This window comes from Leptonychotes weddellii, unplaced genomic scaffold (genome assembly GCF_054177405.1).
Source record: "Leptonychotes weddellii isolate Sample4059 unplaced genomic scaffold, ASM5417740v2 HiC_scaffold_919, whole genome shotgun sequence".
Lineage (NCBI taxonomy): Eukaryota > Metazoa > Chordata > Mammalia > Carnivora > Phocidae > Leptonychotes > Leptonychotes weddellii.
The window spans coordinates 1-14,728 of NW_028063525.1; the positions used below are offsets into that span (position 1 = coordinate 1).

The 14,728-nt window shown below is 41.9% G+C and overlaps 1 protein-coding gene across 1 annotated transcript; it reads left to right on the forward strand.

Annotated features, from left to right (window-relative positions):
- Positions 1 to 5,025: 5,025 nt before the first annotated feature.
- Positions 5,026 to 12,755, forward strand: LOC102727173 (butyrophilin-like protein 9; the record flags this gene model as incomplete). The annotated part of the gene is made up of 4 exons (XM_081811656.1): positions 5,026 to 5,046; positions 5,255 to 5,281; positions 7,832 to 7,858; positions 8,698 to 12,755. Coding segments are annotated over 4 exons (707 nt in total), but the record flags the coding sequence as incomplete, so codon positions are not given.
- Between the last annotated feature and the right edge of the window lie 1,973 nt (positions 12,756 to 14,728).

Here is a 14,728-nt window from a genome sequence, read left to right on the forward strand (position 1 = left end):
ATGGACATCTCAGCTGTTTCCATAGTTTGGCTACTGTGGACATTGCTGCTATAAACATTGGGGTGCATGTGCCCCTTTGATTCACTATGTTTGTATCCTTTCCATAAATACCTAGTAGTGCAATTGCCGGGTCATAGGGTAGCTCTATTTTCAACTTTTTGAGGAACCTCCATACTGTTTTCCAGAGTGGCTGCACCAGTTTGCATTCCCACCAACAGTGTAGGAGGGTTCCCCTTTCTCCACATCCTCGCCAATATCTGTTATTTCCCGACTTGTTAATTTTAGCCATTCTGACTGGTGTTGAGGTGGTATCTCATTGTGATTTTGATCTGCTGGGGGTTTTTTGATTACTGATTCAATTTCTTTGTCTAATAATAACTAATTGTTATTAGTCTGTCCAAGTTTTCCACTTCTTGCCTTTTCAGTTTTGGTATTTTATATATTTCTAAGAATTTATCCATTTCTTCTAGATTGTTCAATTTGTTGGTTTGTAGTTTTTCATAACATTCTTTTATGATTGTATTTCTATGGTGTTGGTTGTTATTTCTCCCCTATTTGTGATTTTATTTATTTGAGTCCTTTCTCTTTTTTCTTGATAAGCGTAGCTAGAGGGCTATAAATTTTATTGATTTTTTTCAAAGAAGAGCTCCTGGTTTCATTGATCTATTGTTTTTGTAGTTTCTGTATCATTTATCTCTACTCTCATCTTAATTATTTCCTTCCCTCTGCTGGTTTTAGGTTTTGTTTGTTGTTCTTTTTCTAGCTCCTCTAGGTGCAAAGTTGGGATGTTTATTTGAGCTTTTTCTTGCTCCTTGAGGTAGGCCTGTATTGCTATATATTTGCCTCTAAGGACCGCTTTTGCTGCATCCAAAAGGTTTGGACCATTGTGGTTTCATTTTCATTTGTTTCCATGTACTTTTTTATTTCTTCTTTGACTTCTGGTTGATCCATTCATTGTTCAATAGCATGGTTTTTGTTTTTTTGTTTTGTTTTTGTTTTTTAATTTCCATGTGTTTGTGGTCTTTCCAGACTTTTTCTTCTGGTTGACTTCTCATTTCATAGCATTGTGGTCAGAAAAGTTGCATGGTATGACTTAGATCGTGAATTGTTCAGGCCTGATTTGTGACCCAGTATGTGATCTATTCTGGAGGAGGTTCCCTGTGCACTTGAAAAGAATGTGTATTCTGCTGTTTTAGGATGAAATGTTCTGAATATACCTATTAAATCCATCTGTTCCATTGTGTCATTCAAAGCATTGTTTTCTTGTTGATTATCTCTTTCGATGATCTGTCCATTGCTGTAATTAGGATGTTAAAGTCCCCTAGTATTACTGGATTATTATTTAGTTCCCTTATGTTTGTTATTAACTGTTTTATGTATTTGGGTGCTCCCATTTGGGGTATATAAGTATTTACAATTGTTATATCTCCTTGTTGGATTGTCCCCTTTATTATTACACAGTGTCCTTCTAAATCAAATTTTACAGTCTTTCGTTTAAGTATTTTGTCCAATATAAGTATTGCTACTCTGGCTGTCTTTGACATACATTTGAATGACACATGTTTCTGTATCTTCTCACTTTCAATCTCAGGTATGTTAGGTCTAAAATGGGTCTCTCTCTTTTTTTTAAAAGATTTTATTTATTCATTTGAGAGACAGTGAGTGAGAGAGAGCATGAGTGAGTGGGTGGGGGGGAGAAGCAGGCTCCCCACTGAGCAGGGAGCCCAGTGCAGGGCTTGATCCCAGGACCCTGGGATCATGACCTGAGCTGAAGGCAGATGCTTAACTGACTGAGCCTCCCAGGCGCATAAAAATGGTTCTCTTGTAGGCAGCATATAGTTGGGTCTTCTTTTTTTATCCGTTTTGTCACCCTATGTCTTTTTTGTTGTTGTTTTTATTGAAATTCCAGTCAGTTAACATACATTGTAATATCAGTTTCAGGTGAACAATATAGTGATTCAACACTTCCATACACCTCCCAGTGCTCATCACAAATGCACTCCTTAATCCCAATCATGTATTTAACCCATCTCCAACCCACCTCCCCTCTGGTAGCCATAGTTTTTTCTCTGTAGTTATGACCTGTTTCTTGGTTTGCCTCTCCCTCTCTTTTTTTGGTCCTTTGCTTTCTTTCTTAAATTCCACAAATGAGTGAAATCATATGGTATTCATCTTTCTCTGGCTGACTTACTTTGCTTCGCATAATACTTTCTAGCTCCATCTATGTCCATCTATATCTTGCAGATGGCAAGATTTCATTTTTTTATGCCTGAGTAATATTCCATTATATATATATATACTACATCTTCAAGAGTCTATTTTAATAATTCTTACAGAGCTTGTTTAGTGGTCATGAAGTCCTTTAATTTTTGTTTGTCTGGGTAGGTCTTTATCTCTCCTTCTATTCTGAATGATAGTCTTGTTGGATAGGGTATTCTTGGCTGCAGATCTTTTCCACTCAGCATTTTGAATATATCATGCTACTCTCTTCTGGCTTGCAAAGTTTCTGTTGAAAAATGTCTTGATAGTCTTACTGATTTTCCCTTCTAAGTTACTGACTTCTTTTGTCTTGCTGCTTTGAACATTTTTTTCTTTATAACTATATTTTGTGAATTTAATTACTGTATGTCTTGGTTGGGTCTGCTCTTACTGATTTTGATGGGAGTTCTCTGTTCCTCCTGGACTGCATATCTATTCCCTTCCCCAGATTAGGGAAGTGTTCAGCTATTATTTCTTTAAATAAATTTTCTGCCCCCTTTTCTCTCTCTTCTTGTTCTGGGACTCCTGTAATACGAATGTTACTACGTTTGATGCAGTCCCTGAGTTCCCTAAGTCTGTTCTCATTTTGCAAAATACTCTCTCTCTTTTGTTCAGCTTGTTGGCTTTCTGTTATTCTTTCTTCTAGGTCACTAATTCATTCTTCTGCTTCTTCCAGCCTGCTGTTCTTTCCATGAAATGTGTTTTCATTTCGTTTATTGTGCGCTTTATTTCTGCTATGTTTTTCCTTATCTCTCTGTTAAGGGTCTCAGTCATGTCTTCCACTCTTTTCTCAAGTCCAGCGAGTTCCTTAGAATCATTGCTTTAAATTTTCCGTCAGGCATGTTACTTATATCTGTTTTACTTAGATCTCTGCCTTGGCCTTGTCCTATTCTTTCATTTGTGATAAATTTCTCTGTCTCCTCATTTTGTCTGCCTCTCTGTGTGTGTTTCTGCGTGTTATGAATGTCAGGAGGGTATCTTATGTGTGTTGCTTACACTCTGCTGTTGTGTCTGAGTCACTTTTCCTTTTAGTGTAGTCATTTGCAGTGACCCTCTGCCTGTTGTGGGCTGTTGTGGGCTGTGCTTGCTCTCTGTGATGTTAGTAGAACCCAGGCAGTCCAACTCTGATGGGGTGTGCCTGCTGGGGAACTTAGGAGTGGGGCCGCCGTGCTAGGAAAATTTGCACTGGGCCACTGGTCCTATGTTGGACCCCCTAAAGTGCTGCAGTGGCTGGTGGTTGTTTGCTGGAGCTCCTGGGGCCATGAGGCTGGGTGCGGAGCATGAGGATGGCTGGGCACAGCTGGGGCCAGTGCACGATGGTGGTTGGGGGTGCACAGCTGGGAGTGGTGTGGCTTTAACAATATTTCCCCTGAGCCTGTGGTCAAAGCTAGCAGACTTAGTGTGGGCTAGTCCTCAGGAGAACTTGTGGGAAGGGCACACTGCTAATGGGTTAGGTAGCAAGTGTCTGTGCAGCCCCACCTCCCACAGGTAGCTGGGGGTTCAGGAGAGGAAAACAATGCCTACCAGCTCCCTCATTTTTGAAGTCCCCTAACATGCTGCAAAATCATTATGAACAGATCTGTCTCCCATTTGCCCCCAGTGTTGTGTAGACTGCCATTTTTATGTTACCTCTCTGTGCGGGCTGCTGTCTCCTTAAAGGCAGTGACTCAGTTATCACCTGCCCTCCAGGCTCATCCAGTGCTAAGTCAGCTGACCTTTAAAGCACAAGGCTTCAAGTCCCACTGGTTTTATAAACTCACAGAATTCAGCCCCTCTGGTTTTTAAAGCCAAGTGTTACGGGAATCAGCCTTCCCTGTGTGAGCTCCCTGGTGTGGGGGCCCATTTCTCTGCTCTCTCTACCTATCTGACCATCCTAACCTTTCAAATGCAGTTTTGTCTCTATATTTAGTTGTGGAATTTTTTCTGCCAGTTTTTAGATCTCTCTGCCAGTCTTGGATGTGGATGATATCTAGTTGAAAACATGGGAAGGGGTGAGCTCAGGGTCCTCCTACTCCACTATCTTCCCGAGCCTCTAGCCAGAATGATTTACTTTTAAAACAAGACATAAGAGGGGCGCCTGGGTGGCTTGGTTGGTTAAGCATCTGCCTTGGGCTCAGGTCATGATCCCAGAGTCCTGGGATTGAGTCCTGCATTGGACTCCTTGCTCAGCGGGGAGCCTGCTTCTCCCTCTCTCCCCTGCTCGTGCTCTATCTCTCGCTATCTCTCTCTCTCTCAAAAAATAAATAAAATATTTTTAAAAATAAAAAAAAGTTTAAAAAAAGACAAAGTGGAGAAGTCAAAGGAATGCATTCCTAGTGGCAAAATATCAAAGTCTTAATATCTGGCCAGGGGAAATAATTGAGTGTAATGTCCTCCCAGTCCTTAAAATAATGTACACAGCAAGTGACCCCGAGGTTTACACCAGCTGTGCTCAGTGCCTGGATTTATGAAGGACCTCCTCCCCAGGAAAAGTTTCTGATTTTGGGTCAAATGAAAAGTAGCCTTTCAAACTAGACATGAGCCCTGGGAAGAGGCCCCTCAGTACCAGGACCTGTTTTCCTTTTCTAGCCCTGTGCAGATTTCTGCCTTAGAGCAAAGAATAGGATGAGGCATAAGAATCATGCAGATGGGTGGTACAGAGACTAAGATGGGATTGGGGTGAGCAGTGGTTTAAGACTAAGGAACCTCCTCCCAGTGACCTAACTGCCTTGGGAAGGTGGTTCCCCTCACCCAGAGACTGATGTTTTCTCTGTGTTTTGCTTACAGAGAAGCTTCAGACAGAGCTCGGTAAGTGACCCTTCTTCAGATTATTTCTTCTTGTGCACGTTTTAGCATCTGATTTTCCATGTATGTTCTTCTCGTTTCCCAACCCTGCTAGCCACATGGGTGGCAGGAAAAAGGGGAGAAAGGCAGGGGTGGGTACAAAATGCAATGTGGGAGCAGGGAAGCAGCACTGACCTGGTGTTCTAATTCTGTTTTTCCATGGCTGCTTCAGACTGGAGAAGGGCTGAAGGCCAGGCTGGTGAGTGAAGCTCGTCTCCCTCCCACTGTCCACTTTCATCTCAACATCCCAGTCACTCACTCTGACTCAGCAACCATACTTCATTCTGGTTTCTTTCATAGGCATATGGCATGTATTAATGTATGTCACTTAGTAGAGGTTATATTCAAGTTTTACTTTTCTATTTACTTTTCTATTGTTCTGAGGTGTAAGCATATTATAAACCATTGATGCCAATTCTGGTTGCACATCAGAATCACCTAAATCCTGGCACCCACCCTCAAAGACTGACTTGTGGGTCTAGAGTGGGCATGTTACTCTATGTGTAAATATTTTTCCCTGTCCCTTCCTCCATTCCCCACATAAAGCAAACAGTCTGATGTGTAGCTTTATTTTGTATGTATTTTTGCAAAAGGTGAATTTTCGGCTTTGTGCACAAGCGTTTTCGTTTCTGTAAATGATGTTTACAGCCTTGTGCTGTTCCTTGCTTTTCTCACTCATCACTGTTTTAGTGTCCATCCCTGCCACTCTATCTGGTCCGTCTCTTCTTGCTGCAGAGTACTCCATTTTAGCCAGCCATATTCTTCAAATAGACGTCCAGCCCTTCTCTGACCCCACACCACCACACACAACACTGAATGAATAGCTTCAAATGTGTCACCTTCTGGCTTTATGTGGAGATTTCTCTGGGATGTATACCCACGAAGGGAATTGCTGGCCCGTGGGGGATATGTCACTAAGTGGGATAGAGGGATCCCCCGAAGGCAGTGTCATCATCCTGCCATTGGCAGTGCGTGGAGACTCCCAGGAGCCCACATCCCACATAAGGCACTGTCTGAGTCAGCCAGTCGATCGGGATGAGTGATCGCTCCTTGTTCTTTTAGTCTGTTCTCCTCTGAATACTAAGTTTGGGCATCTCTTCATATGCTAGTTGACTTTTGGGGCTTCCTCTTTTGAATATTGCCAGTTCATGTCCTTTAGCCATTGTTTTAAGTAGAATCCATGCCAGGTGTGGAGCCCAATATGGGGCTCAAACTCATGACCCTGAGATCAAGATCTGAGCTGAGATCAAAAGCAGAAGCTTAACCAACTGAGCTACTCAGGTGCCCCTTTTGGCTGTTTTTAGTATGAGGTTGCTATCTATCTTTTATCGATTCAAGGGGACATGACACATATATGTACATAATGACAATATATTGTCATATATATAGACATATGGCATATATATACACATATATATACATCAACAAAGTTTTAAAAACACAAGTCATTAGGTAAAAATTTGATGAATTAGATTTTATCAAAATTAATGGTTTCTTTTCAGTGGGAAACCAAGGACATAGCTAATAGCAGGTGACAGACTAGAAGAAGGAATTCACAGTGTTTAATACCAGTGAGGGATTAATATCCTTATGCAGATATATATTCATCAAATTTGTACCGTATGGCATGTGTTTTTGAAGTTTTGTTGAAGAAAGCCTTCCTCACACTTAGGTCGTAAAGATACTCTCTTCCACTTTCTTCGATTCACTTCACATGTGTTCTATGTGTATCTTTAATCCATCTGAAATTTGCCATTGTATTTGGTGCTAGGTGAGAATACAGCTATTTTTCTTCATATAGTGAGTCAGTTTTCCCAGTGCCATCTACTATACCGTTCATGATTTCCCCATTGATGTGGGTATTGCCTTTAGTTCATATCTGGTTCTCATGTGTAGATGGATCTATCTGTTGACCACCTATTACTTCATTGTTTTCACTGTTATGGCTTTTATAGTACCCAAAAGTACAAGTTTTCCTCCATTTCTGCTTCCTTTTAGAAGTGAATGGACCTTTTTAGGCCCATTTTAAATTTTAGGATACATTTATAAAATTCCTTAAAAAAATCCAAAAGCAATTTTTCATGGATTGCTTTGAATTTTTAGATACATTTAGAAAGAATCAACATCTTTATAGAATTGAGTTATTCTATGCAAGAATAACTACTAGTTATTCTGATGTAAACTCAGGACTTAAAGGCCCTGCTATAAATTTATGGAGCTCTGAAAATTTCTATTACTTTTGCTATTTTGTGACTTGTTGATCTCTCTGTTGTAAAGCAGATTAAGATAAAAGAGAAATCCACTCAGAACGGTTCATGTCAAGAAAGGAGGCAAAACAGGATATCTAAATGACATTTTAGGACAGGAGCCATGCTCAGCCAGGCTTCCTCAGACTGAGCCTGCTGGTCAGAGATTTAAAAACTTCTTGTGCAGTCTTCAGGGCATCCCGGCCACCTGTATTGGTTCTCTTTGCCCACATGCTTTGTTCTCCTGCCTTTTTCAGTACAAGGTTCGACTGCATGCAGGTTTGATAAAACCCAGCACTGACACCAGCCACTTAACCTAATCCTAAATTCCCAGAGAAATGCCATTGTGAACCCAGACCAGTCTGGACTCCCAACTCGCTGTCATGGTGGGAGTGGGATCATTGGGTTTGTAGCATCCCTCATTGCATTTTGAGCCTCCCTCAAGGTTGCAGAGTTACTGACTCAGATCTTTGGATCTCTTTTTCCTTTCTGTTTGGTTTCAGAGTGGAGAGCAGCCCAACAATATGCAGGTAACTGAAGTCAAGGGATTGTGACTTGTGACTGGGGTTGGTTGGATCTTAAACAGAAGGAAGGTAGACAGATCTGAGATTGGAGGAAGGATCTGTCCAGGATCCAAGTATGGAGCCTACACACAGAAACACATAAGCCTAATTTTGCACATACACAACATGACACATATGCCTGCATGCACACATCTGATTACACTCACACATGCACTTTTTTGTGTGCACACACCTCCTCTTAAAAGCACATTACTTTCTGGGTTTTACTAGATTTGTTTCCATCTGGCAGGAAGACTGCTAGGGCCAGTTTGTAAGAACCTCTCATTTGACAGAAGAGATCCTTGGGGTTCCCATCTATCAAATGGGTGTGCTTTGAGGGATGGGTGTTAGAGGGCAGGGCATGGGACTGGATCATCTCAGAGGTCCCTTTCAGTTTTAAAATGCTAGCATTGCTATAAAACTGAGGCTCAGAGCTCACATGATGATCTCAAGGTCACACAGGGTGGTGGCATCAGTGAGGAATTGAACCAGCCTGGAGCCCCTTCCCCTTGACCGGGAATTGGGGGAAATGAGCCCACCTCTCTCCCCACGAATCTGCCTTGTTTTCTATCTCTGCTCTCCATAGCACCTAGAATGGCAGTTGGAAACTTCCAGTTCAGGAAAGAAATGATTCTTCTAATGGCTTTCAAGTGCTCAGGAGTGCCTTGCAAGCTGCTTCAGTACACAGGGGTGGTATCAGGGGTGGGAGTGACCGCCAGGAGCACTAGAAGTTTACCTGTTGGGGAAGGGGACAGGCAGGGCCCAGAACCGCCCTTCGCAGGCACTAACCCTGTGCCTCTGCACAGTGGACGTAACCCTTGATCCGGCCTCGGCGCACCACAGCCTGGAAGTCTCTGAGGATGGCAAGAGCGTGTCCTCCTGCACAGCAGTGCCTGGCCCTGTGGTGGGGGACCCCCAGCGGTTCTCTGAGCAGACGTGTGTGCTGAGCTGTCAGCGCTTCTCTGCTGGCCGCCACTACTGGGAAGTGCACGTGGGCAGGCGCAGCCGCTGGTTCCTGGGTGTGTGTTTGGCCTCAGTGCCTCGCCTGGGGCCGGGGCACCTAAGCCCAGCCAATGGCTACTGGGTGATGGGGCTGTGGAACCGCTGTGAGTACTTCATCCTGGACCCACACCGCATTGCGCTCACCCTGCGTGTGCCGCCACGGCGTGTGGGCATCTTCCTGGATTGGGAGGCAGGAAAACTGTCCTTCTTCAATGCATCAGACGGCTCCCACATCTTCACCTTCACCCACCCCTTCTCAGGGACGCTCTGTGCGTATTTCAGGCCCAGAGCTCACGACGGTGGTGAACACCCAGATCCCCTCACCATCTGCCCATTGCCTGTTAGAAGGACATGCCTCCTTCTAACAGAAGAAGATGAGACTGATACCTGGTTACAGCCCTATGAGCCCTCAGATCCCACCCTGGGCCTGTGGTGAGGCACTCTCTTTCCTGCCTGGGTCCTTGGCAGCTTCCTGGACACCTGGCTGGGATTTGCTCTCACATTTCCTCTAGAGTGGAGGAAACATCACCAAAATGTCAGCAAAGGCTAAAGACTCAGCACAGCAGAAGCAAACAAAAAGAGGAAACTTTACCTATAGATGTATGCATATATATGCATGAATATATATATACATATATGATTTTCTTTAATGAAAAGAGGGAATTTCAAAGCTTGTTTGTGTGTATGATAGGACTAAGCAAAGGAGGAACAATAAGTTCATGTTGTTGGGAGCCACAGTGTGTACTGTGGGAGACCAGAAAGAAACTGGAATGGGGGAAAAATGGTGGGAAACCTTACTGGATTGGATAAGAAGTATCAGTTAACTTGTATTTTTTAAATACTTTCTATATATGTATTCTAGCTCTAAAATGTCTAGAAGCAATGATACCTCAAAGTAGTGAGTTCACTTGGGGCTTAGATCCCAGTTTTAAAATGTCATTTCCCACTGAAATGAACTTGGAGAAATGGCTGATTCCAGGGTTGGATCAGAGAAAGTACAGGTGAATCTGGAACATCTTGTGTTCAAATGTGCTCAGGAACTGATGGGGCCATAGGAACCAGGGTGAAGATGCTCCACTGACCAGTTATGGGACAGTTTGAACTTTAAAATTAATCATGACAAGGATGAATAATGACAAGAATTGATCAACAAGGGATTGGGCAAATAAGAAAATTCCCTGTGTGCTGAGAGGTTTTTCAGTCAGAGATGAAATACAGAACTACAGAAAGAGGAAAGAAGAAAATGAAAGAGTAGCTCTGTGAACTCACAGTTTTTACAATGTACAGCTAGATGGAGCACATGCACACACGTGATAAGTAGGGAGACAGATAGATTTGTGTGTGCACACGCATGGTTCCTGGCTTTGTCAGTTTTGACAGGAACAATAACACTCCAGTACCAAAGAGCGCACCTAGCATCCAGAACTTAGTTTTTAGTACTATTTTCTGCTAAAAGGAACCAAAGCTCCTTCAAGAAGTGATGGACTCCAAGGCTGAGTCAGGGAAAATACAAGATAGGTGTGATATTATGATTAATGAGAAGTATATGGTCTTCCACCTAGATTCTGGCACAGAACTAAAACCCTTAGAATTTTCTAAGTGATAAGAGCTTATCAGGGTGTCTTTTGATATTCATAACAAGCCCCTTTCAACCACACCTCATTTATGTTAGTGAAATGACTTCTGGAAAGCCCCCTAAGGGTGGAGCTGGTTTTCAGGGGAACCAAGTATGTGATTAAAAGGTTGAAATTTAGCCCCTCGCCCCACCCCCACCATCCACCCCTAAACTCAGAGATTGAAGAGAGGCTGGAGATTAAGTTCAGTCACCAGCTGTGGACCCACACCTATGTGGTCAATTAATCTTCCACAAAGCAGGAAAGAATATCCGATAGAAAAAAGTCTATTCAAAACATTGTATTGGGAAACCTGGACAACAACATGAAAAGAATGAAACTGGACCATTTTCTTAAACCACACACAGAAATAAACTCAAAATATATGAAAGACCTAAATTTGAGACAGGAGTCCATCAAAATCCTACAGGAGAACACAGGCAGTAACTTATTTGACATTGGCCACAGCAACTTCTTACTGGACATGTCTCTGGAGGCAAGGGAAACAAAAGCAAAAATAAACTATTGGGACTTCATCCTGATAAGAAGCTTCTGCACAGTGAAGGAAATAATCAACAAAACTAAAAAGGCAATCTACTGAATGGGAGAAGATATTTGCAAATGACATATCTGATAAAGGGTTAGTATCCAAAATCTAGAAAGAACTTATAAAACTCAACACCCCAAAAAACAAATAATCCAGTTAAAAAATGGGCAGAAGACATGAAGAGACATTTTTCTGAAGGAGACATACAGATGGCCAACAGACACATGAAAAAATGCTCAACATCGCTCGGCATCAGGGAAATGCAAATCAAAACTACAGGGAGATATCACCTCACACCTGTCAGAATGGCTAAAATGAACAACAGGAAACAACAGGGGTTGGTGAAGATGTGGAGAAAGGGGAACCCTCTTACACTGTTGGGGGAAATGCAAACAGGTGCAGCCACTCTGGAGAACAGTATGGAGGTTCCTCAAAAACTTAAAAATAGAACTACCTTATGATCCAGCGATGGCACTACTGGGTATTTACCCAAAGATACAAGAACACTAATTCAAAGGGACACATTCACCCCCATGTTTACTGCAACGTTATTTACAATAGCCAAGATATGGAAGCAATCCAAATGCCCATCAGTTGATGAATGGATAAAGAAGAGGTGGTATATATGTACAATGGAATATTACTCGGCCATAAAAAATGAAATCTTGCCATTTGCAATGACATGGATGGAGCTGGAGAGTATAAAGCAAAGGGAAGTAAGTCAGTCAGAGAAAGACAGAAACATACGATTTCATTCATATGAGTAATTTAAGAAACAAAACAAATGAGCAAAGGGAAAAAAGACAAACCAAGAAACACTCTTAATTATAGAGAACAAACTGGTGGTTACCAGAGTGGGGGAGGGGGAATGGGTTAAACAGGTGATGGGGATTAAGGAGGGCACTTGCAGTGATGAGCACTGCTGTCATATGGAAGTACTGAATCACTTATTGTACACCTGAAACTAATTTTACCCTGTATGTTAACTAACTGGACTTTAAATAAAAACTTTAAAAAAATAAAAAAAAACCAGGGGTGTCTAGGTGGCTCAGTCGTTAAGCATCTGCCTTTGGCTCAGGTCATGATCCCAGGGTCCTGGGATCGAGCCCCGCATCAGGCTCCCTGCTCCGCGGGAAGCCTGCTTCTCCTTTTCCCACTCCCCCTGCTTGTGTTCCCTCTCTCGCTGTGTCTCTCTCTGTCAAATAAATAAATAAAATCTTTTAAAAAATAGTAAAATAAAAACTTTTTAAAATGCTAAGTGAAATAAGTCAGAGAAGACAAATACCATATGATTTCACTCATATATGGAATTTAAGAAACAAATGAGCAAAGGGGGAATAAAGAGAGACAAACCAAGAGAGAGACCTTAATTATAGAGAACAAATTGATGGTTACCAGAAGGGAGAGGGTTGATGGGATGGGTGAAATAGATTATGGGGATTAAGGAGGGCACTTGTGACGAGTACTGGTGATGTATGAATTGTTGAATCACTATATTGTACACCTGAAACTAATATAACACTATATTAACAACTGGAATTAAAATAAAAACTTTTTAAAAAATCATAGCCTTGTTAACATACCATGTATGATATTTAGAAAGGGTTGGTTTTCTATAATCATTTCCATTAGTGTGCAAATATTTTGGGGTCCTACTCACAAATGTTATATGATAGCATTAAAAATATGTTCCTTGACTGTATACAGTGATTATCTATTCTTTTTATTGTTTTTATACATTAAATAAGAAAAACAAACATATAGCTGATGCAAAATGCAAGTTAAATTATTTTTAAATAACTGATAGCTCTACTGGTGCATTTTAAATAATGGGGAAGCCCAGGGATCTTAGTCAGCTACATGTTTTGTGAACCATAAAGGCTAAGCTGGAGACCACCCAAGAGGCCAGATTATTCAGAGTAGAAACCCAAGCCTCCTTCCGGTCAAACCCCATTACTCTCTTGAAAATTTCTAAAAAAATAAGACATGGTATGTTCAATTCTCCCCACTGTTTACATTTTCCATGGAGCTATTCCTCAAAACTGGGAAATGGTGAACACAGCACTTATGTGTGGATCCCAATCCAGTGTACAAAATACAACTGTGGATGAGGCTGCCCTTGCTTGAAGCAGCCCAGGTCTGGCTAATTCACAGGGGCAGGAAGAGCTGAGAGAGGACCTTAACTTCAACAGTGGGTAGGAGTCAAGTTATCATTGGCCCCATGGGAATCTTACAGGGGGAGACAAATATTCCCACAGACTGAGCATTTCCATACATCTTTGGTGGGATTATAAATTGGCACATTTTGAGGTCAAATTCTACCAATTTCTAAATGTGAGCATCCTCTGACCCAACAGTTCCAAATACAGGAATCTGATCTACAGAAATATTCACACCAGTACCTGAAAATATGAGGATATTCATTGCAAACATTGAAAGCAGGGATGGAATACCACCTACTTGCTATTAGGAGAACAGATAACATATAGTCTATTTATACTATGGGTACTGTGGCATGATAAATTTTTCCAGGGAGTGTGTGTTATTGCTTTTGTAATTAAAAAAGTAAACCACTGTTTTTTCCTTCTGCCTCATGCCAGTGGGAAACAATCACAAGAAAATATTTTAAAAATATATAATTGAAGATCAAAACCATCTGATTGAATAATCTTAACACTACAAGGTAGTGACATGACATGTTTTCATGTCTTTCATAGTTTTTAAATCCCTGCCTTTGATTGCCTCCATAGAGCCCTTCTTTCTTGTTCTTCAATAATACAGTCCAAAGTGTTCGTATAACTTTAATTATTAAATGATCTGTCCAGTTTGCAAACTCTGGTCTCATAGCCAATTCTGGCATCTGGTAGGCTGTGTGCCTGCTCTAGGGAGGGGGCTGTTCTGCCCCTAGAGACCTCCACTTCCTGTCTTTGACAGACTTTTGCTGTTCTCTCAATGCTGAGGCAAGGAGAGATGAAGGAAACAGTGCAGTCACAACCTCCCCTGGGTCCTCTGCATTCCTCAGTTCCCGCAGCTTTAGCTGAACCCGTAACCTCTGCTTTATTTGTTCATGCAAGAACACTCCAATGCTCCTGTGATGTTGGGTCCCCTCACTTGTCAGACTACATGCTTGGGAAGGATGGTGCAGCAAAATAGTTCAATTTAGATAGCTTTCCAGATACTCTTTTGACAGAGGAAACTCAAACCTTGTGTGTGTGTGCTGTGTTAAATGGGAGTTAGGCAGGCTATCTCCAAGGACCACACCCTTTAGTTTCTCTTTCTCTGGGCAGATCAACAATCATATCAAACAAGATGCCAACAATCATATCAAATAAGATTTTGGGTGGCATCCCCCCAAATTATATATAATTCTTTTAGGGTTGGCTTAGGGGAGTGGCAAGTACCCCACCCCCCTCTTCATGGAGGACAGGGAATTGCCTCTCACGATTCCACTCCCAAGGCCTTGGTGACCCCCTCACCTCACCCAGTGTCTTCCCCATCCTCTGCCCCCCAAAACAAATGAGCTCCTCTTTTAGCCACATACTTATTTCACACTTTTTATTTTTTTAATTTATTTTATTATGTTATGTTAGTCACCATACAGTACATCTTTAGTTTTTGATGTAGTGTTCCATGATTCATTGTTTGTGTATAACACCCAGTGCTCCATGCAATACA